The sequence below is a fragment of the Sander lucioperca genome, chromosome 19 (assembly GCF_008315115.2).
Source record: "Sander lucioperca isolate FBNREF2018 chromosome 19, SLUC_FBN_1.2, whole genome shotgun sequence".
Lineage (NCBI taxonomy): Eukaryota > Metazoa > Chordata > Actinopteri > Perciformes > Percidae > Sander > Sander lucioperca.
In genome coordinates, this window is record NC_050191.1 from 27,023,632 (window position 1) to 27,047,826 (window position 24,195).

The 24,195-nt window shown below is 43.5% G+C and overlaps 1 protein-coding gene across 3 annotated transcripts in view; it reads right to left on the bottom strand.

Annotated features, from left to right (window-relative positions):
* Positions 1 to 1,164: 1,164 nt before the first annotated feature.
* Positions 1,165 to 24,195, bottom strand: part of LOC116040360 (heparan sulfate glucosamine 3-O-sulfotransferase 5) — a 125,916-nt gene continuing 102,885 nt past the window's right edge. For all 3 annotated transcript variants that reach the window (XM_031285674.2, XM_031285673.2, XM_035995121.1), the window contains 2 exons: positions 7,492 to 7,633; positions 1,165 to 3,046 (listed from right to left, as the gene is read on the bottom strand). In XM_031285674.2, coding sequence (XP_031141534.1) covers positions 2,116 to 3,046; positions 7,492 to 7,598 — 1,038 coding nt within the window. In that variant the 5' untranslated portion in view covers positions 7,599 to 7,633 and the 3' untranslated portion in view covers positions 1,165 to 2,115. The remainder of the gene's footprint in view (positions 3,047 to 7,491; positions 7,634 to 24,195) is intronic.

Sequence of the window (24,195 nt, forward strand, 5' to 3'; positions counted from 1 at the left end):
AAGTTGGCAGAGGATGGTTTAGAACAACTAAAAAAGAGGAAGACCAGTTTAAAAGAGGTGTCCAACTGTCTTGCCAGGGAGGCAGACATGCTTGCCGAGGAAGCTGAGGGAAAGGCTGGCTCAAAGATGGCCCAGCTCCTATCCAAGTCAAATGCCCTTAAAAGGGCATACATAGACAAAATGGCTGAACTCAAAAACATTGCGGCTGAGATCAGTGCTAAAGGGGAGGAATTTAGGCATATGTAATATATCTCTCTCTCTCTCTCTCTCTCTCTCTCTCTCTCTCTCTCTCTCTCTCTCTCTCTCTCTCTCACACACACACACACACACACACACACACACACACACACACATTCACTCTCTCTCTCTCTCACTCACTCACACTCTCTCTCACACACACACACACACATCAGATTATCCATGTTAGATAGTCTAATTATCCCGAGGTAAGTATCTATCTATCTAACATGGATTATCTGATGTGTGTGTGTGTGTGTGTGTGTGTGTGTGTGTGTGTGTGTGTGTGTCTGTTCAATCTCTATTAGGCTGTTAATATGGTGTTTTGTAATGTAAATAAATATGAGATGAAATCTACTCTATTTGAGGGCAAGTTTGTTTTAGCCTATTTTCATTCTGGGCATTTGGCACGTTGTTGGGTATGAAAGGTTACTAATGTGATTGCTTCTGTAAATTAAATTAATGCTTTTTCAATGACTGAATTCATTGAAATAAAATGATTTTTTCAGAATTTCTTTGATTTGAATATTTTTTTGATAATGCGTCGTGTAGGTCTTAAATTTCAATTTTTATGGTCTTGAAATGTCTTAAAAACGTCTTAAATTTGAAAAAGTGGCAAAACAAGCACTTTAGTGAAGGTAAATACAAGCTGCACAATTGCCCTATTAACTTACATTGTAGCTTGTTTCTCCACTGCCGACTGCAGTGATCTCGCTTAAAGGCATACTATGTAACTTTTAGCTGTAGTTCCAATGAGACAACCTGTACTAGTATGCCTTTAATACTGGACCAATGTCAAAGAGTGTTGTTCCTATCAGTCACTTAGAGACAAAAACATAGGAAAATAGGGTTGAGAAAAACGGTAGTTACCCTTTAATGTTGAACTATTCCTTTTAATGGCAAAAGTGAACCAAAATGAACACTAAATCAGCTGACAATGTTTACACATTCTTTTTAATTTATCCTTTTTTAACAACACACTTATGATACAGAATGAATATTTGCACAGAAACAGACACATTTTGCTAATCATCAGAGAATAAACAGTTGGTTTGACAACAATCATCAGAGGACAACTTTTTTTTTTCCACTATGGCTTTTTTTTGCCAGGTGTTTGGCAAACCAATGAAAAAGCTGTAGGGGGAGGAGGAACCAACATACTTACAATAAAAACACAAGCTTGGGTCTTAAATGCTTTGAGGATTTTGGACATGGTTTGAGTCAAGCTTGAAACATTAGATCCTATTCCCCAGACTGGGTGTTGTGTTTAGAATTAAAAGAGATTACCTTCTAATGGATTAATCACAGCATTGATTAATAAATGTGGTGAAGACTGATAAAAACAGACAACAGAAGACAACTAATACAACAGTCTACAATGTTGTAATGGCATCTTGATTGCACATGCAGTTTTCGTCAAATAAACAACATGATGGGGCAACAAATGAACAATTATGTTTTATCAAATGTCATGTCATCTTTTAAGGTGTTTTATCATGAGAAAAGCGTCACACTTAAAGCTTATCTTAACAGCATGGATGTCAGTGTTTGATAGTCTTTTAAAGAGCAACAAAAATAATCTCTTCCGTTAACCACAGTTCAGTGCTGTTTCTTTTTTTACTCTTCATGATGACAGACAGGAAATTCATTTGCAAGATCAAGTGTTTTGAACTGAATCTTTTACTCAAATCATCAAACTATTTTGTTTTATTTTCACACACTTAAAAGCACTTACATCAAGTCCCTTTTATATTTGGTCACACTGTCATTCTTGTATTAAACTCAAAGTGCTATTCATATTTTTATGAGGTCTCATAGCTCGGCATTTCAGAAAAAAACACCAATCCAAGGAATCTCATTGGAGGAGTCCAAAGTTCATCATGGCCAGTTGAAAGTCCTGCCTGTGATCTGGTAAAACTTCTGATTGAAGGGATGAAAGAACCTCTGCAGTTTAGTCACCACCAACGGGTCCACGTCTGGATGGATGCGGCCCTTGCTGCCTGCCAGGCACTTGTTGAAGACAATGTTAAATCGCAGACAGTAAAATCCCCTGGTGGCATTGAAGTACAGGTTGTACTGGCTGATTCTAGAGGGAAGGTTGAGGAAGCGCTCGACGAGCTGTAGCTCCGGTAGCGGGTCGGCGATGAGGCGGTCCCCGTCCACGATGTGGAACTGCTCCACGGGAAAGTACTTCAGCCAGCGCTCCAAGTGTTTGGTGTAGATACTGGTCCGCACCGCTTTGTACTTTGTGTTCACCTCGCAGGTGTTGGAGTCGATGGCCAGCTTTTCAAACTTGTGGTAGGTCTTGTTTTTGCGCTCCTTGCCCTCCAGCACTTGTGTGTAGTCGGAGACGGCTCGGGTGGTGGGTTCGCGCACGATGATCAGCAGCTTGATGGAGGAGTTCATCTTGAAGATGCGTTCAGGGACCTCCTCTGTGATGAAGTAGGCAGGACTCTTCTCAATGGTGATCTGATGAGGGAAGGAGAAGGGCATTTTCTCCCTGTACCAGTCGATGCCCCGGGCGTAATTTTGGTCATTATCAAAGAAGTGGATCTCCTGCGAGGCCTTGACCACGGCAGGGTGCAGGTTGAGCATCTCCAGCAGGGCGCGGGTGCCCCCCTTGCGCACCCCGATGATGATGGCCCGGGGCAGCTGCTGGACCAGGTTGTGCAGGCGGATTTGCTCCTTGGTGGCATTGCCCTTGCGTAGTTCATGGAGCAGGCCACGCTTAAACTGCAGGGTGCGGAGGGGGATTTGCTCTGGCTCAGGAGGGGGCAGTCTGCTCTCAATGGGGCAAATGGGCTGTAGCCTGAAAGAGACCAAAGCAAAAAAGACATCCTCAGTTTTGACAGTATTATAATTTACAGCGTGTAAGAGCCATACAGCCCAACTGGCTGTATTCTGTTTTATTACGAACTATAAGAAATGTATTGGCATTGACATTTTGGTCATTTACGACACGCGTCTAAAACAATTTGAGTCTGGAACCGTAGCTGCGTCCGTTTGAAAGGCAAAGGGTTCATGCCAATAACACAGCATGAATACATCATGCCATCTGTTTTATCTGATATGGACACTGCAAAAAGACTCCATCTTATGAAGAAAGGTTTGTTTATTGTTAAAGCCGTAAAGTATTGTATTCTTAAAACAAAAATCTGAAATATCTGCTGTGCAATTACACTATTTCAACCCACCATGACACAATACAGAAAAGAAATTGCTGCACTAGAGTCAAGCAAAATAACACTGATCAGAGCAAACTGATATTTATTGTGATTTATTTATTCCATCCATCTTCGTTCGCTTATCTGGTCTCGGGTCGCGGGGGTAGCAGCTCCAGCAGGGGACCCCAAACTTCCCTTTCCCGAGCCACATTAACCAGCTCCGACTGGGGGATCCCAAGGCGTTCCCAGGCCAGGTTAGAGATATAATCCCTCCACCTAGTCCTGGGTCTTCCCCGAGGCCTCCTCCCAGCTGGACGTGCCTGGAACACCTCCCTAGGGAGGCGCCCAGGGGGCATCCTTACCAGATGCCCGAACCACCTCAACTGGCTCCTTTCGACGCGAAGGAGCAGCGGCTCTACTCCGAGCTCCTCACGGATGACTCACCCTATCTCTAAGGGAGACACCAGCCACCCTCCTGAGGAAACCCATTTCGGCCGCTTGTACCCTGGATCTCGTTCTTTCGGTCATGACCCAACCTTCATGACCATAGGTGAGGGTAGGAACGAAAACTGACCGGTAGATCGAGAGCTTTGCCTTCTGGCTCAGCTCTCTTTTCGTCACAACGGTGCGATAAATTGAATGTAATACCGCACCCGCTGCGCCGATTCTCCGACCAATCTCCCGCTCCATTGTTCCCTCACTCGCGAACAAGACTCCAAGGTACTTGAACTCCTTCACTTGGGGTAAGGACTCATTCCCTACCTGGAGAAGGCACTCCATCGGTTTCCTGCTGAGAACCATGGCCTCCGATTTAGAGGTGCTGATCCTCATCCCAGCCGCTTCACACTCGGCTGCGAACCGATCCAGTGAGTGCTGAAGGTCACAGGCCGATGATGCCATCAGGACCACATCATCTGCAAAAAGCAGCGATGAGATCCCCAGCCCACCGAACTGCAACCCCTCTCCACCCCGACTACGCCTCGATATCCTGTCCATAAATACTACAAACAGGATTGGTGACAAAGCGCAGCCCTGGCGGAGGCCAACTCTCACCTGAAACGAGTCCGACTTACTGCCGAGAACCCGGACACAGCTCTCGCTTTGGTTGTACAGAGATTGGATGGCCCTGAGAAGGGACCCCCTCACCCCATACTCCCGCAGCACCTCCCACAGTATCTCCCGGGGGACCCGGTCATAGGCCTTCTCCAGATCCACAAAGCACATGTAGACCGGTTGGGCATACTCCCAGGCTCCCTCCAGGATCCTTGCGAGAGTAAAGATCTGGTCCGTTGTTCCACGACCAGGACGGAATCCGCATTGTTCCTCTTCAACCTGAGGTTCGACTATCGACTGAACCCTCCTTTCCAGCACCTTGGAGAAGACTTTACCAGGGAGGCTGAGAAGTGTGATACCCCTATAATTGGCACACACCCTCTGGTCCCCCTTTTTGAAAAGGGGAACCACCACCCCGGTCTGCCACTCCTTAGGCACCGTCCATGTCTTCTCCGAACTTCTCCCACACCCGCTGCTTTGCCTCTTTCACGGCAGAGGCTGCAGCCCTTCGGGCCCTTCGGTACCTTGCCACATATCCCGGAAAGACTCCTTCTTCAGTCGGACGGCTTCCCTGACCACCGGTGTCCACCACGGTGTTCGTGGGTTACCGCCCCTTGAGGCACCTAAGACCCTAAGACCACAGCTCCTCGCCGCAGCTTCAGCAATGGAAACTTTGAACATTGTCCACTCGGGTTCAATGCCCCCAGCCTCCACAGGGATGCACGAAAAGCTCCACCGGAGGTGTGAGTTGAAAGTCTGTCGGACAGGGGCCTCCTCCAGACGTTCCCAATTTACCCGCACTACCCGTTTGGGCTTACCAGGTCTGTCCAGAGTCTTCCCCCACCCTCTGACCCAACTCACCACCAGATGGTGATCGGTTGACAGCTCTGCCCCTCTCTTCACCCGAGTGTCCAAAACATACGGCCTCAGATCAGATGAAACGATTATAAAATTGACCTTTGGCCTAGGGTGCTCTGGTACCGAGTACACTTATGAGCATCCCTATGTTCGAACATGGTGTTCGTTATAGACAATCCATGACTAGCACAGAAGTCCAACAACAAACAACCACTCTGGTTTAGATCAGGGAGGCCGTTCCTCCCAATCACGCCTCTCCATGTGTCTCCATCATTGCCCACGTGCGCGTTTAAGTCCCCCAAGCAGAACTATGGAGTCCCCCACTGGAGCCCCATATAGGACTCCACTCAAGGTCTCCAAGAAGGCCGAATACTCCGAACTCTTGTTTGGTGCATATGCACAAACAACAGTCAGAGTTTCCCCCCCCATAACCCACAGGCGTAGGGAGGCGACCCTCTCGTCCACCGGGGTAAACTCCAACGTAGCGGCGCTCAGCCGGGGGCTTGTGAGTATACCCACACCCGCCCGGCGCCTCACACCCTGGGCAACTCCGGAGAAGAAAAGAGTCCAACCCCTATCCAGGAATATGGTTCCAGAACCGAGACTGTGCGTAGAGGTAAGCCCCACCAGATCTAACCGGTAGCGCTCCACCTCCCGCACCAGTTCCGGCTCCTTCCCCCACAGAGAGGTGACATTCCACGTCCCCAGAGCCAGCGTCTGCTGCCCGGGTCTGGTCCGTCGAGGCCCCTGACCTTCACTGCCACCCATGTGGCAGCGCACCCGACCCCAGCGGTTCCTCCCACAGGTGGTGGGCCCATGGGATGTGTGGGGATTTATTTATTGTTTTAGATTTTTTTTTTTATTACTAGACAAAAGTGACTTGAAAGGATGGAAATGATGGTCGACAGCTTTTAGCTATATAGACCTTGAGCAAAGCTGGGTGCAAAATCACTCCCTCATTCACGACTCCTTATAGACAACAGACACTCAGTGTGTAACGCTATAGCGAGCAGTTTATTAAGCTTTTGGAGACTTATTGATTCAATGCAATTTTCCATCATCGCTGACAGAAGTTGACCCATATAACATCAGTCATGTTCATCGTAGATGTACATCATTCATTCATCTACTGTATTTTTATTTCTGTGTCATGTCAAACATTCAGCCCACAAAGAAACAAAGAAGCAGAAACAGATGCAATCTCACCAATAAACATGAATCTCCACAGATATATTACCAGTGCAAACAACATCTCTGTGTCCCTGATTAACTGACAGTTATTCGTTGTGGCTACAGTCCTCATTTATTATCCTATCATTTTACACTCCTGGTTTGCGTTCAAAAAAATGTCCGCACCATGTCTGCTGCATTACCGCCTTGCACTGCAATGTCTTAAGTCACAAAGGACAACTATGATTTGCTTACCCAGACCGCCCCCTGCTGCATATCTGATGTAGTTACAGGCATATCTGATACATTAAAGGTACAGTAAAAATGCTGCCTCATTCAGGAGAACTGGCAAAACTTCCCAACATTAAAAAAATGTCTTCACACCTGTGGCTGCTGATACTGACACATCATTCAACATTTTTTGTCTTATACAACTTCATGAAGTGGATTGCCTGCATTGAATCACTAATTCACTCTGTTATAGTAATCAGTTTTATAGAGTGATAATGTTGTATTGTGACAGTGATAGTCTCGCATTGCCAGACCTTCCTCCACAGCGCTGTGGAGGAAGGTCTGGCTAGTCCACACAGCATTCCGGGAAGGGAGAAAAACATGCTCTGGTTTATTGGCATTTCTTTAAACCAATCACAATCGTCTTGGGCGGTGCTAAGAGCCGGACAGAGCCACGGTGCCTCTGCAAAATAGCCTCGGGAAGGAACTTGTTTTGGTGGAACGTGTGTATGTTCAAAGGTTGTTTTAGTCGTGCAACACAAAACTCAGATTGGACAGATAGTCTAGCTAGCTGTCTGGATTTACCCTGCAGCAATCTGAGAAGCAGTTAACCATAGTCCTCAGAAATCCACCAGAGGTTAGAACACCAACACAAAGAAAGAGGAAGGGGACGGACATCCGGTGGAAAATTAGGGACATCCGGCAGAATTTCCGGCAGCACCTGAACAATCCCGGAAATGAAACGTCGTCAATATAGACTAAGACAGTGATAGCTTACCTATCCAAGGTCCCAACCCTGGCCACGAGATAGAGGACACTTCCGATAGCAAGGCTGCCCAGAACGAAGAGCTTCTGTCTCAGCAATGCCTGCTGTTTGAATAGCATGGCCCTCCATCAATCTTCAGGACTGCGTCTTCAGCCTGCGGAGAGCAGAGTACATAAACCACTAATCACCAGGGGGAAGAGAGACAGCCTAATGTTTATTAACACACACTCAATCACGGCTTACAAGTGATTAAGCCACACTCACACGCGCCTGAAAAGTGCTGCAGTGCCATTAGAGGAAATGCTCACCCACCAACCGCCACTTTGTTACAAAGTACATTTATATATTTATTTCTGCCAACTCGAGAATCAGATTTGATCTAATGCATGCGCGTGCTGTGAGGGCCCTGCTTTGAGACAGGAATGTTTAATATGAAGTATGGCGGCAAGGAAAATGACTGTTGGTTATAGTCCGACTCTCAATGTGCCATTTGGAAGTTCTTGCACAAGTTAAAGCTGCACTAATCAATATTTCTAAATTAAGAATGGATCAAATTTGTGTTCTGAAGGGAGTCACTCAAGTGACAAACCCACTGAGGATCACTCAAATCTGCAGTTCGCCATTTTCAGCTAATTGTTTTGGTTTTACGTAACTGTAACTTTAGTCTTGCTTTGCCAGACCTTAGCTGTCTGGATTTACCCTGCAGAGATCTGAGGAGCAGTTAACCATAGTCCTCACAAATCCACCAGAGGTTAGAACGCCAACACTGAGAAAGAAGAAGGTAACAGACATGCCGTCGTACTTCCAGGCGCTTGTTGTGTTGCCATGGAGCACAGCAAGCGACACTCTAAAGTGTGGCTTCATTTTACGTTTCTTGACGTCCTCTCATCTGTGAAATAAGCATGTGACCCATTTCAACTCCACCCCTCAAAGATATGGAATCGAGAATCGATTAGGAACCGGAATCAAAAGGAAGAATTGGAATTGAAATCAGAATTGTTAAAATCTAAATGATGCCCAACCCTACTCTTTAGCTTCTCCACTTTGTTTACCAGCTAGTTGCTGACTTTATCTCTCTGCCAGGAGGTGCTGGGTTAGTAGTGGGGAATGGGTTTAACAGAGCTTTTGGATTGATAATAGCTGCCTTCTGCTGCTGGAAACCAAGCTGAGAGCTGTTAAACTCCGGGCAGTCAAAACCCAAAACCATAATCTAAAAGGGGCTAAACGCTGCTGAGGGGAACAGCAGCGCTGTGATAATCCTCTCTGGGTTCATCACTATGAGCAACACATTTCACGTTAGACATATTTATTTGATCTATACATTTTGATTAGTGCAGCTTTAATGTTATACTATTTTAGAATATAAACTTGATTCCAAATGGGACAGTATCATAATCTCAATAGAGAAAACATATGACCCGTTTTCAAAACTTCTAAATCAGTAATATGGGTTTCTTTTTCACCAAATTACTTCACCAAATACCCAAAAAGTAAGTATAAATGCAAGTACTTGATCACTGCTTTCACTGAATTTGGGGTATTTCATTTTATAGCATTTGCAATAATTGAAATGGTTTTCAAAACAGTCTCCTGACTAAACTTTGACATACACACGTCTGTGATTTATCCATCAACATAGGGGTTGACAACACAAGGGTTAATGTATGGAATATAAAAAGCTTTTGTCAGACAAATTACAGTATCTGAACTCATTCTGTTATTTCATATGAGACCCAATCCTCATCTCTAAACACATTTAATAAACCGGTACAGAAAGAACATAAATAAGAAAAAGTGTAGCCATGATCACATTATGTTGATCTTTATGGCTCTTTTGGCCTTTAAAGAAAATTAAAGAATTCATCTCTTTGTCCAAGAGAGGGCACTGCATCCTCTCATTCAGATGCAGCACAGAAAGGTTTGTCCATTTTTTTGCAGATCGATACCTGAGACCTTCCTGCATCTGCAAGCGTACCACAGTGTGACTGGGGTAAATCACATTATGGAATAACAGATCCATACAGAAGTCGTAGCACTATTCCGAAAGGGCCAACTGCACTCTAATCCAGCCTTTAAAACTGCCTCCCATTACCAACAAAGCAGATCCTCCAGAGCTACTCATAAACAAGTAGAGCGAGCTTTTGACCCCAGTGTGACTGGAAAACATTTCACTCATATTGCCTCGTGGTGACTTCTGAAGGGAGACCAGCAGAGCAATTGCAATTTCATCCGTCTGACAAAGCAGAAGAATAAAGCCAGTTAGCCCGGAGCCAGCCTATGTTTGTGGACTCCCATTTAGAAAAGAAATGTTTTTCATCACAGCCTGTATCTCTGAAAAAAGTGGAAGCTATAAATGAAATAGTTTCCAATGGAAATAAAGTCTGTTCAGTATCTTCTTACGCCCTGGCAAAACAACGTGTGTCATTTGTTTTAAGAACATTTGCAAAACAGGAACTGTGGCACTATAAAACATGACGACATTAGATTATGTTATACAGAATGTTTACCGTTAAGAATTAAAACCTAGACTATGTAACTTTTTAGAGAAAAATAACACTTAGGCTGCGCTCAGACAGCTTGCATTGGCTGCCGCCGTTCTGACAAAAACGCATCCATTCATTTTGAATGGAAATGGGGGCAATGTGTTTAGGCTCTGGCGGGGTTTGCAGCAGCGGGCCAGCGGCTTTTGGAGAAAGGCAACCCCACGTCACGCTGTGTTGGCCAATCACGAAACCGGGGATCAGCCTTGTCAGTGTGTTTTGAGCTATGGTTTGAGGCAGTGTGAGAGTTCGGTACAGGAAACAGGAAACATCTTTGCCTCTATCTCTGCCACAAGAAAGTTTTAAAACACAAAACACAAGCTCTGAACTGCCCGGGAGATTGTGTAATAGCTGAATGTTTCCTGCAACAACGAAGCACTCGCTCTGTCTCGCTCCTCAGTTTTCTTTCTCTCTACCCCAGGGAAATAAAGCTACCTTCAATTGCGGTCGAAAACATCAGGATCTATAAACGATCTGACTGAAAACAGTAACTGTGAAATATAAACTGTACTTGTGCTACATTCAGGGGTTACAGAACACAACAGGGCATCACACAAATGGGTCGTTTTATCGACACTCCCCCCCGCCGCACAACCCTGCGGAAAATCGTCAGATCGCTTTTTTGGTCTGAATGCAACGTAAACAGTCAAAGTCTTAAAAAGTGAATTTTTTTTTTTTTTTTTTGCAGGATATCGACACAGTTTCTGTTCCACAGTCTTTGACCTGCAGAGATTCATAGCAGCTCTCACCAGACCCAGCTCGGTTGCACTAATGAATAGAGAGTACCATTTGCTGCACATTGTTTATGACTTATTTATAAGCAAACAGAGAAATTAATTGTTTGCCCTGTCAAGGAGCTTCGCCAGGCCGTAAGCACAAGAGGGGGGCCCCATACAGAATTTTCAATTATGGAGCAGTTATTTTCATAACTTGTGCACTGGGCCAAAGCCTTTTGTTTAAGAAGCTAAGGTAATTTAGAGTGGGTCTGGCTGTGCATATTTAACTGCACTATACAGCAAAAATGCTATCTCTGTAGAAATGACTGTACAGCCAACTTAAAAAATCACTTGACCCATTTACTTGGATGGGAAGAGGCCACATTAGTTTTGATGCATACAACCACAGAACACACATTGTTACCATTAACAGGGTGCGATTTGTGAAAAAAAGAAGTGGGAGGGGATGTTTTTTGACCATGCACAACAAAACAAAACATGCAAAAATGAAATCCCTCTTCCAATATCACCATGGATATAGAGCCACTGGGCCAGCCACGCCAAAACACTTATTTATGAACTTCAATATCCAACGGAAAATAATCTCTAAATGAAATAGTACAACGTGGTCTCAACATAAAATAACGCTTTCAAGCCGGAGAGCGGAGATCATTTCGTGGCAAAAACAAAAGGCTTTCACCCAGGAAACGCTCATTCGTTCCTCGGGAGATTTCTAATCCAAACCACGATCTTTTTCTTAAACTTAACGAGTCGTTTTGGTGCCTAAACTTAACTGTCAACGCCGCACAATGCTCAATTTTTCTGGCTAAACTCAACTACCACGGCCCCTGAAATCACCGTCATCTGGCGGTGCCTGCAGCCGGCTCACAGTCACCTGTTGGCGGCTAAACAACTGCCGCTGGTAGCCGGCGTCCTGGAGCTCTGTAGCCGCTAAATACAACGAGCAACTGCTGCTCAGATTTTATCGTTCTATGGCACTATGTGTTGACATTACAGCGCTTTCTTTATATCAAAACACTTATATTTTAGGTATATAATATATTACGGCTGAAACGATTCCTCAAGTAACTTGAATAATTCGATTACTAAAAATCCTTGATGCAAAATGATTTACCTCGAAGCTTCGTTTAATCGATGTTACCAACGTTGTATTGCTCACAGTGTTTCTGCAGGGATGATTATCACTGTCGCACACCGGGCTGATGCTGCTGGCGACACATGCCATGACGATATGAAGACGGCGCAGATTACAAAATGAAGAAAGAGAGCGTAAATAGTGAGGGGCTAAGAGAAGAGAAGAGACAGGCTGGAGAAAACAACAGAAAGTGTCCAAAGTTTTTAATCAGTTCAAACGTAATTACAACGAGAACTCTGTACAGTGTGTCTACTGCAGAATCAAACTAGCTTACCACAGTAATAGCACGACGTCAATGCTTCAGCATCTCAACAGAAAACATCGAGTCTAACTTAATCATCCGTTCCATGAAGACGACCTGACAAAAGTAAATCACAGAGTCGTATGGACGATGAAACTACACCAAACACAACGACTACCAAAATCAAAGACAAGAAAATATGTAGTGGTGACCACAATCTGATCTAAAGAGCCGACTTGTTGACTATCCCTTCGGAAAAACAGCTGATTGTTGCGCACCACTTTCTCTCACTCTCTCTCTTCACGGAGAAACAGCTGATCAACAATGTACTAGCATAAGTTTAACAGAGCTGTGTGTGTGTGTGAGGTTAAGTATAACTTATACATTTGTACTTATAAGCCTATATACAGATCAGTCTCAGGTTGAAACTTGTAGTTCTGAAAGTTAAGTTGCACAATTTAAGCTCATGTTTATGTATGTTTAATGTATGCCTTAGTTTAAGGTTCTTATTTCATTTCTTTAAAAACAATGTAATATGGCACTTAAATGCACTTAATGTTTAGTTTTTGAGAGATGATATTGTAAGCAATGTAGGCAATAAAAATGTTGCTTTTTTCTGAAAATTAAACCAAACTATTGTATATTATTGCTCTTCAATAAAACCAAAGTATTTCTTACCCGATTACTCGATTAATCGATGGAATAATCGGTAAAATACTCGATTACTAAAAGAATCGATAGCTGCAGCCCTATAATATATGGTCTATTGGTGAAGTAGCATTGATCACTTTGAGGGGGGGGGGTGCATTTTGTCCCCACCGGGGATAAAAATAATTCAGCAGAGGCAGAGATATGTAGGGGGAAATCTTCCCTAATCTGCACTGCTGATAAAATGTCTCATGCCGCTCTCTTCTGGAATGACACCTCTGCGATGGTAAGATCACTCCTGAAAGTTATTTATGTTGTCTATAAAGCAGATTCTCATACGGTGTGACCTAAAAAAAACCCAACTCTGCCGTTGTCTCTGAAAGGCTTCAAGACAGAGAAATGTTTTGATGGAACAACCAGAGGGTAGCAGCATCGCTGGGAGAAAGAAGACAAAATGGTGACATGATGCAGTGAGGACAGATTTCCCCAGCAAGGGGGGGTGTCTGATCAGAAAAATCACATAGCACTTGAAAAGTTTCTCACTGTGTGGAGAAGAGTTTTCTGCTAAAAATATAGTTCAAAAGACTGCCAAGGGAGCTGACATGACTGTGGGGGATTTGCAAGAGATTTACCATGGAGCCGAGTTTACAGTTTCACAGACGCAATAAGCTGGCTGTACAGTTTATAGACCAAATGACAGTGATGTCGCACTAACACAACAATCACATTGCGCTAACACAACAATCACTTACGTTCAAAGGTTGTTTTAGTCGTGCAACAGAAAACTCAGATTGGACAGATAGTCTAGCTAGCTGTCTGGATTTACCCTGCAGAGATCTGAGGAGCAGTTAACCATAGTCCTCACAAATCCACCAGAGGTTAGAACGCCAACACAAAGATGGACACGTGGACAAAATTAGGGACATCCGGCGGAGTTTCCGGCGGCACCAGAATAATCCTGTAAATGAAACGTGGATATAGACTAGACATTGCCAGACACACAGCGCTGGAGTATGGTCTATCTTATCTATACGGGGATAAGGGACAAAAGGGCTCTGGCTTGTTTCTATATCTTTAAACCAATAAAAATTGTCCTGGGTGGCGTTAAGCCCTGGATGCAGCGACAGTGCCCTTGCAAAATAGATAGCGAAAAGGGATTGGGGAAGCTTGACATTAAGTGGCCAGATGCCAGGACGATTTTGATTGCTTGATCTAAGCAATGTGAATCTGGTGGGCCAAACTACAGCTCAGCCATCAACCATCCTCCACACACACACACACACACACACACACACACACACACACACACACACACACACACACACACACACCCACACACAGTTTTGACCGACGTGTCATTAGTGATCAATCATACGTTCGCTCACAAACCTTCTGAACTAATGGGCTGAGAACGAGCGTGGCAGAAACACATTCAGCGATTAGGGGAATGCTGACTGGCCTTTTTGTGTGTAATTAAAAACACTGAAAAGCATTGCTGTTTACAGGCCTGATAACAACGATAAATAGTTTCCAAATCCTGGATAGTGGAATATATGAGTTTGATAAAGGGTTGCGGTGACGCTGCACAAAAACCTGCTTAGTTATTAAAACACTTGCCGTGCTGTGCTAATATTCTGCCCTGCTCTGTTCTCATTTTTAGATGAGTACATGAGAGCAATGGTAAAACAAATAGACAACTGCAGCTGAGCTCTCATTAGTTTCCCTCCTATTCTGTTCATTCATTGTGGTACTGAATACACTGTTGTTGGATGGATGGTAAATGGACTGCATTATTACAGCGTTTCTCTACCTAACTGGACAAAGTGCTTTGCAATTTATGTCTCTCATTCACCCATTCACACACACACACACACACACACACTCACACACTGATGGTGGCGGAGCTGCCATGCAACTGTAGCAGGTGTGATCTTGCGTTGTGTTATGGAGAGACACCACAGGCCAGTATTCCCAGTTGAGTAGTTTTTATTCTGGTAACAGACAAACAGTGCTGTCACTGGACTGTTCTTGAAAATACATCAACGGCAATGATGACACTAGATGTATGGAAACATACATTAACACACACACACACACACACACACACACACAGACAGAATTTAGTAGATGGCTATTTTAGCTAGCAACATAGCCTAAATGTTGCTGTTCTTAGAACAGAAATTAATATGTAAATCAGCAATTGCGATTTAGCTTTGTCCGTATTTAACCTCCTTTAGGTACATACAATATCATGAACAAAAATAAACAATATCTTAAAATAATCTGCAAAATGTTATAAACATGACTTACAGCTTACACAGGTAAGTTAAACTGGGAAGAATGTAACGTGCGTCATTCCCTTAAAGTAGAAGTTAAGGGAAGTTGAAGTATTCAACCAAGCTGTGTGATAAAATAGTATAACACTGATGGAGAGAAGGTAAAGGAGTACAAACGATAAATGTCTCATGATCGCCATTGCACAAAACTCTCTTGGATTTGCATAAAACACAAACTGCGGCAAAATGTGGACTCGCTGTTAAACAAACGGCTTGTGTGCACAAATACAGCAAGTCGTAAGGTCATCCTGCGAGTTACAGTGAGCTGCAGTAGCTAATCAAGCGTTTTCTGTTAGTCAGACTCACAGACAAGTGCCCCTATTATACTCCTTTTCAGAGTCACATTTGTACTTGTGCGTATCTTGGGGTTGACAAGAATAGGTTTACATGCTTTGATGTTCAAAAAACATATTATGTTTCTCATACTGCCAATTGCTGGGAGCTCCTGTTGTCTGAAACACTCGGTCTGAGCTATTGGCCCGCCTTCCCGAAAAGCCCAGTTCGCTCTGATTGGTCAGTTGTGATTGGTCAAAACTGGGCTGGCATTCTCAATTAATGACTAGTGACTAATTTAGGAATTTCAAACAGGAATGTGGGCGAAGCTTTTTCAGGCAGTTGAGAAAAAGTGCTGTCTGTGGAAGAAAAAGCTCCATTTGCAGTGAAATGTGTTTTTTGTACTTTATACATCTATTACACACACAAAAAATTATATAACACACTAATAGATGAGAAAATCCAACAAAGAAAAATAATAGGGGCACTGCTTGCCCTGATTGATGTCGGGGGGGTCGGCAGGGATTGATTGATTATCATGACCAATAGACATAATGGATAAAGTGATGCATAAGACCTAAGACCCCAAAAATAAAATAACTTTCCTTTAACTATTTGAATTGCCCAATATTAAGGGGACAGTCCACAGTCTACTTCACACAGTCTTTTCAAATGTTATCCTCTGACAGAACTGGCACATGCTCCAAAGACTGTCTGCGATCAAAGATGAAGTCATTCACTCATTAAAGGCTTTTACATGTAAGAAAAAAACTAAGTTAATAATATGCGTTGGGCTCTTTGTTGAGTGAAAAGAAACTCTCCAAAGTTTTGCTGGTGACAGAAAGCAGCGGCAGCGTCCTGTAGCTGGAAGAGAAGGAAGACGGAGGCTAGAGCGCTGATGAATAATTCACCACTATGGGCTTTATTGTTGTTATTGATCTTTGCTTATGCACCAGGGAATGATTCTTCGGTTCAGCTTAGAGCTCTGCCCTGCGCTGACCTCCCCACCACTCCTCCAAACCAGGCGTCCATTTTGTAATATTACATCTACATTATTTATCACCCGTCGCTGCAGATCCCTTTGTCTCCAACTCTACTGGCATCCTCTTATCCTCTACCACCGTGTAGTTTACTGGAAGTATCTAATACTCACATGCACATGAATTCATTTAGAGCTAGGCGACATGCAGAAAATCAAATATCACGATATTTTTGACCAAATAAGTCGATATGCGGTGATATTGTAGGGTTGACTCACACAGTCTATAGGTTGACTATTGGTGCTTTCACAAAATATTAACACAATGATAAATAATCACCAATAATGTCGATACAATGACTAAGTGGACAAAGACAAATAATAAAACAGCTAGTAAGTCTGGAAAGTTTAGAAAATGACATCACTTTACTGTAATGCAGCCTTTAAAATCAGGAAAAGACTAAATTTGTGTCATATCATGATATAACGCTATCCAAAATCTAGGACGATATCTAGCCTCATATATTGATGTAGCTATAATATCGATACATTGCACAGCCCTATATGTGCATCTTCTTTATGTCTGCCCATATATTTCAGATCATAGGGCCGTTCAGGATGAGCTGCACCTCCCCTGTAAAGTTGACGGAGACAAAAAGCTGCAGCCACGTGGTACAGTTTCTAGCCGTTTTTAAGCGGTCTTCAGTCTGAAAAGGGAGGCACAGAAACACTCACATCCTGTTAGATCAGATTTATTAAAATGTTATCACACCCATATATCATTTTTTTTATCATGACAGAGTAGCCTATAAAAATGCTCTACAGGCGATCTGATGCTAATGTTATTATACAACAGACTGTAGATGATCTGTAATCTGAACGGATGTAGTCTCTCTGACGACTAAACATCACCATCAGCCTATTCTATATCCACGCTGTTCCACTTCCGGGATTGCTCTGGTGCCGCCGGAAATTATTCCAAATGTCCCTCATTTTCGGCCGGATGTCCGTCACCTTCCTCTGTCTCTGTGTTGGCGTTCTAACCTCCGGTGGATTTGTGAGGACTATGGTTAACTGCTCCTCAGATCTCTGCAGGGTAAATCCAGACAGCTAAAATGTTTTGTTTTTTTTAAAGCGTCAAAAGCACTGTAAAAGCGCCAAAAACTTCGGAAAAAGCGCCAAAAAGGACAACATATTCATGGTTGACGGGAAGACAACACAAGGATTAAATCTCTGGACTCAGTCTGCCTTCATAACCGAAAATAGGTGACTTTGAGCCGGGTACAGAGCACAGCGAGCTGCCGCTCGTTTCGGCGGAGATTACGGTTAAAATTAGTCCACAAAATATGAGCAATTTGCAACGACGATAGTTAAGATTAGGCACCAAAACGACTAGTTAAGATTAGGAAAAAGATCATGGTTTGGATTAAAACACTCCCAAGGAACACTCATGTCCTGGGTGAAAGTCTTTTGTTTTCCCCGGGAAGGGAACTCCACTCCCTGGCTAGTAAGTCCTGTGTTTTAAGGCCAATCCATCCTCCCCGACCACATTATTGTATTTTATAAGACAGTGTTGGTTGGGTGGTCTTCTCTCCAAGAGAGACGTGATACACACTGGTATCTCTTTATCTATAAGACTCCTATTGGAAAACTACCATATTACCTTACAGGATGTCTCTGTTACTGAGAGGGACCTTATCAGACTCACTCTGCTGACTGGCTTGTTATGTTCCATGAGCTTGGTCTGAACTTGGAAAACTAGTGCACCTGACTCCTGGAACAAATTACAGCACCGCCTTGAACTCAACTCACTTGTGACTTTTGTGAACAATTTAGAAATCTGGTTTTAAACCTTCAAACTTCTACTTGTACTTGCTTTACATAATTGTACTTTGTTTTGCATCCTTATTATACTAAATGTATTTGTCAAATATTTTTTTCCAATTCAGTTTTAGTGTCTTTCCATTTTTCTTATGATGGTGTCGCTTCTTTTCTGTTTTGTTTTTGTCTTTGTAACTTGTCTCGACGTCGTAAATGAGGGATGCGTCTCCTGTGTGTAGAGTGCACTTCTATTTTAACACTCAAGTCCTAAACGCAGATATACTCACAAAAACAAACACAAAGACACTCCTTTGAGAGGTTCAGATAAATGACAAGATATATCCTTTTAAGAGGAATTAGAACATACAGCTGAGTACATATCACTTCAAACATTCTACCGTCATCATGATCTCTTCTCGACTTTCTGCTTTGTGCATGCCAAAAGGGAATAAAAACGTTCCCAAAATAGGCCACGGTTGAGTAGTATACATAAACACACTTGACACAGCATCATGTGTATTTACACTAAGACAAATCCGTTTGCATGCATGACCTGTCCCTGGCAGTCTTCGGCAGATTGTGTCCAAGAGGGACATCTGATCATGTGGTTGCCGCTCAAAACCTTCACCTCTAATCGAAAGGTCGGTGGTTCGATCCCTGGATCCTGCAGTCTACATGTTGAAGTGTCCTTGGGCAAGACACTGAACCCCTAAATTGCTGTGTGAGTTTTTATCCATCCCCTCCTAGTCTCGCATTGCCAGACCTTCCTCCACAGCGCAGTGGACTAGGTCTGGCAGTTTTCCGGGGTGGGAGATGGCATTTCTTTAAACCAATCACAATCGTCTTGGGCGGGGCTAAGCGCCAAATGGAGCTCCGGTGCCGCTGCAAAATAGCCTCAGGAAGGAACTTATTTGGGTGGAACATGTTCTTTGAAAGTAGTTTTAGTCGTGCAACAGAAAACTCAGATTGGACAGATAGTCTAGCTAGCTGTCTGCATTTACCCTGCAGAGATCTGAGGAGCAGTTAACCATAGTCCTCACAAATCCACCGGAGTTTAGAACGCCAACACAAAGAAAGAGGAAGGTAACGGACATCCAGCCGAAAAGAAGGACATCCAGCGGAATTTCCGCCGGCACTGAAGCAATCCCAGAAGTGGATTCTCTTAATGAGAAGCTGGCACTTTGCATGCAACCTGATCTCACAGAATTCCGTGAAATGAACACGGCCCCTTAACTCAAAATCAGTGGCAGTTTCACGGAATCACAAAAAATTCCATGATGGGCCCACAGAAGAATTCCGTGAAATGAACACGGCCCCTTAAGTTAAGGAAAAGGTAGTGGGCTTCCATGACACGTGGGACAACAACGGGGCGGTTGGGTTTAGGAAAAGAAGAACGGCACGGTTGGGTTTAGGAAAACAATAATGGGACGCAGGATAACAACGTGACGGTTGGGTTTAGGAGAAGAAGAACAGGATGGTTACGGTTGGGTTTAGGAAACGTGACAGGTGGGACGCGATCCCCGGTGTCCCGGTTGAAAGTCCTGTGTTGTTTGACCCATCCACCACCCCAATCAACCTCCCTACCTACGCAGATTTTCGGGCTTTCATACTACTCACTACCGTAGTCACTCTTAATGCTACGTCATCTTCTCATTGACTTTACATTGGCATTGTTTTCCGTGGTGGCCACACGGAATTTTCACACATTCCATGCCACCACCACGTAATGTGGTGTTAACAGTTCGTGATCATTTCACGGAATTCTGTGAGACCAGGCTGTTGCATGGTAGCCTCAGCCGTCAGTGAATGGATGTTTGTGGTCACTAAAGCTAGGGTTATGGCCAGTTTATGGCAAATTAATCAGAGCACACATGTCGTTAATTTCTCCCAAATTTCAGATGACATTGCTTCTGGATATCCAGTCGTGTAGTTTTTAGATCAGAATCATTTATTGGTGATTTTTCCTCTGTACAGCGTCACTTCGGCAGTCAGTCTCACCAACAAGGCGCCGGTCCCCCACTGACACCCCCCCCAAAAACCACCCCTCCATCGCCCTCCATCATGGACTATACATCTGCCCATTGCACGCATTGCTTAAACTACATAAACAGCTATTTTGTCTCTGTTTCTGTATTTATTCATTCATGTTTAATATGTCTGATTGTGTAAGTACTATCACCAAGGCAAATTCCACGTAGGGGAAGTACTGTGGCAATAAACTCCTTTCAGATTTTCTGATTACAGTCAGTCTTTGGCTGCAATGAAGGACAGGAAGCCCTAGTGTTGATGCCTGTGACAAGTGTATCGGGTTTGATCTAGCATTTACCCCTAGAAAGACAACACCAAATCCACCAGCACGTTGCGCTGTCGTTCACTACGAGTTTGTAACCCGTAATGGTAGGCTACTGACCACATTATCTTCTGTACGGCACTCAGTGAAACATAAGCTTTCAAACTGACAGTAACAGACTGCTAAGCGGTGGCAATAACGGGGGGTGTTCGATCTATAGTCCTTTGCTCGTCCCAGACTCTGGCTGCTTAAAGTAGAGATAGAGAGTTTATTGCGTCTGGGGTGATTTGTGTATAGCAGCGGCGCTAATCATTTAGCCGCAGAGCTGCGCCATGTGCAGGGGAAACACTGCTGACAAAATGCAGGGCTCTCAAGCCTCACGCATTCGCCGTGAGACACACACATTTCAACCAGTTCACACGCTCACAATCCACACCTTGTATTTCTCACGCTGATAAAATCACAAACGCACTGAAAGCGATGATTGACGCGCCTCATTTGATGCTTCTATTGCGCACCGCAGGCATCAGATTAGAATTGCCGACATCACAAAACCAGCTGTATTTTAGAAAAGGTCGCTATTTGGGTGGCAGTAGCTCAGTCTGTAGGGAGTTGTGTTGGGAACCGGAGGAAGTCTCGTATGGACCGAAGTGAGCCTCCTGGGCACTGCTAAGGTGCTCTTGAGCAAGCCCCCCCCCCCTCCCACCCCCAACCGCGCAGGGCGCCTGTTCAGCAGTCGCAGCCCACTCACTCTGACATCTCTCCATTAGTGTAAAAGGACCTGAGCATGTGTGTGTATATTTCAGGCCTGTGTGTAGTAACGGAGTGTACATTGTAATTTCCCTTTGGGGATCAATAAAGAGTGTACATTATAATTATTATTATTATTATAATTGTAATATACTAACCCTATCAGTGGTTGCATTAGACTCCCTTGACAGACAGTCATATAAGTTTCATCATAGCCTATGTGCGCACCACTGCTGCAGAATTATGAGCGCGATTCACACAATCATTAATATCCTCTTGTGTTATAATGTAAAAATTAAACAAACAGACTGTAGAGCGGATCTCAGCGGAGCACAAGAGGCCAAGGTACATGTTAAATATAAAAACCAAAAGACTAGGGGTGTTACGATTAGGGAAATGGCAGACTCAAAAATGCAGAGACAACAGGGCAGTGGTAAGCTTGAGGATTTAATAAAATAAAAAGGGATACAACAAAAGAAGTCCTGAAGAAAGCAGGCAAAATGGTACCAAAAACTGTTGAGGAACCAAAAGACCTGGCATCCAAAAATAAACTGGCACACCGAGACAAAGGGGTAGACATACACACACAATGATCTGACAACAGACAACACAGATACTAAATACACAAGGTAATGAGAGTGAAACAAGGGACAGGTGACACGAGGGCTCAGGAACAGGTGGAACACATCAGGGTGGGGCAGACAATCACAAAGACGGGAAAACACAAGACAGGAAGTAAAACAAGACATGACATGGGAGAAAACAGACTACAAAGTAAAACAGGAAACTGAAGCATAAAACATACACAAGGATGAAAACAGGGTAACACGCAACAAAGAACACAGGAGACAGTAAACAACAAGGGAACGGGGAATAAATTAACATAATAAAAGGAAAAACTATAACAGAAATTCGCAACCATGACAAGGGGATGATGTTAGCTGAATTTTCTTAATTTTATATATCAATAATAGAACACTTGAATTGTTATGTTTTAGTGACATAGATGCTCAGGCTCAAGTTCTGCAATACTACTGTATGTACAGTATGTAGCCTACTTTGAGCACTGCTGTCCAGTGGACTCGTTTTGGGCCAAATTTTATTTTTTTTTACAAATTTGTATTTTATCTACATAAAACAATTTATTTTATGTACTATATATTAATTTGTCTGTAATTTATCAGATTTAGCAATTGTTGTAATTTCTTTTGCTGGTCAGTTATGAACAATTGTAAAATTGAACTGCTAGCAAAACACTTGAGAGAATGAGACGTTTGAAGTAGGGGTGCAGGCGGTGCAATAATAAGGTCTTAGGATTCTTTTTAGAAAAGCTCTGATCAGTCCGGAATAGGCGCGTTTTATAATATAAATAGCTATTTGCAGACTGTGTGTGCTAAAACACACAAGAAGCCTAATTCTCCTTTAGAATTATTCACACCATTTACAATCAGGGAGGCAAACTCATTAAAATATGCAATAATTAAGATCAGTGTATATGATGGAATAGTGGCATCAAAATGTGCCAGAGGCCACCAAATTTGGGCTTTTATGGCCAATACACCCCCCCCCCCCACACACACACACACACACACACACACACACACACACAGATGTAATCTCACTCCAAACTGATAAAACTTGAGAGCTCTGAAAATGTGCACTGTAGCTCGATATAAGTATCTCTCTGTTAGGCAGATCGTGGAGACATTTTATATCGTCATATCGCATGAACCTAACGTACTGTATTACTGTTAGTAAATAACAAGGTCAGACTTTGCACTACAGTAAATCCTACATTCACACAAGGCAAAATGATGGTTTTGATTTTAAATGATTCCACCAAGGTACTTTTTTTCTGTTCTGCATCTACCACGCGTTAGTGTTTTTGCAGTAAATATAGATTGTACATTGTTGTGAGATGCAGTTGTGAGCATCATGTCTAACCTATTACTGTAATCCCGCTCAAGCCAACTAACAAATGTCAGATTTCCTCCTTTACCAGCCATTTCCAGCAGGCTTATGAGCGGCTATTTTGAGGCTGATGTGATTGTGCGCTTCATGTCACATCTTTCCCTGCAACGCTGTGCATGGTGACAACTAACAAGATTAAGTAAGAAGGCCTGTTTTTAGCTTCAGAGAAAAGTGCACTGATTGGATTTATTAGTGGGTGGTGTGTGTGTGTGTGTGTGTGTGTGTGTGTGTGTGTGTGTGTGTGTGTGTGTGTGTGTGTACCTCTTGGAGAATCCTGAATCACATCAGGTGCCAACACCTGCCTCTAACAGCTGCTGAGCCAACAGGCCTCACCCTCCAGAGGAGTCACTGATGTCCTAACAACCAACCAGCTCCGTGTTCTCCTCCGTTTCCTGCAGCTCTGGGTGGAGCAGGAAGCTGTTGGTGCCTGGTTCTGGCACTTCAGGCGGACTGACAAACAGACAGACAGGCGGGCGGTGTTGCCAGGCCTCTGAGCGCTGCATGTTGCACTTGTGCTAAATTCCCTGCACTCCCTGCAACAGCTTGCTTCGTGTAGCTTCAGTTCATCTGATTTGCTTCTATTACCCTCAAGTGCTATTCCCCACACTGAGCACAGCTGCCTCTCCTCTCCATGTACAGGCAGGAAAAGCATCCTTCCAAACACTTGTTTGTCAGCTTAACGTCTCGCATTGCCAGACCTGGAAGAAGGTCTGGCTAGTCCACACAGCATTCAGGGATGGGAGAAAAACGTGCTTTGGTTTATTGGTATTACCAATTAGAGCCCGACCGATAAAGGATTTTTAAGGCCGATATCGATACAAATATTTGGTGATTTAAAAATCCGATATTCGGATTTATATTTTATTTCCAAAAATCTCTCTTTTATCTATTCTTTTAAAGTTGATCTGAGGACAACTAGCTCCAGAAGTCAAGATCCGCCTTTCAAAACTCACAGATAAACCAAAATCTTCTCCCATCTCTAAATACACACTAAC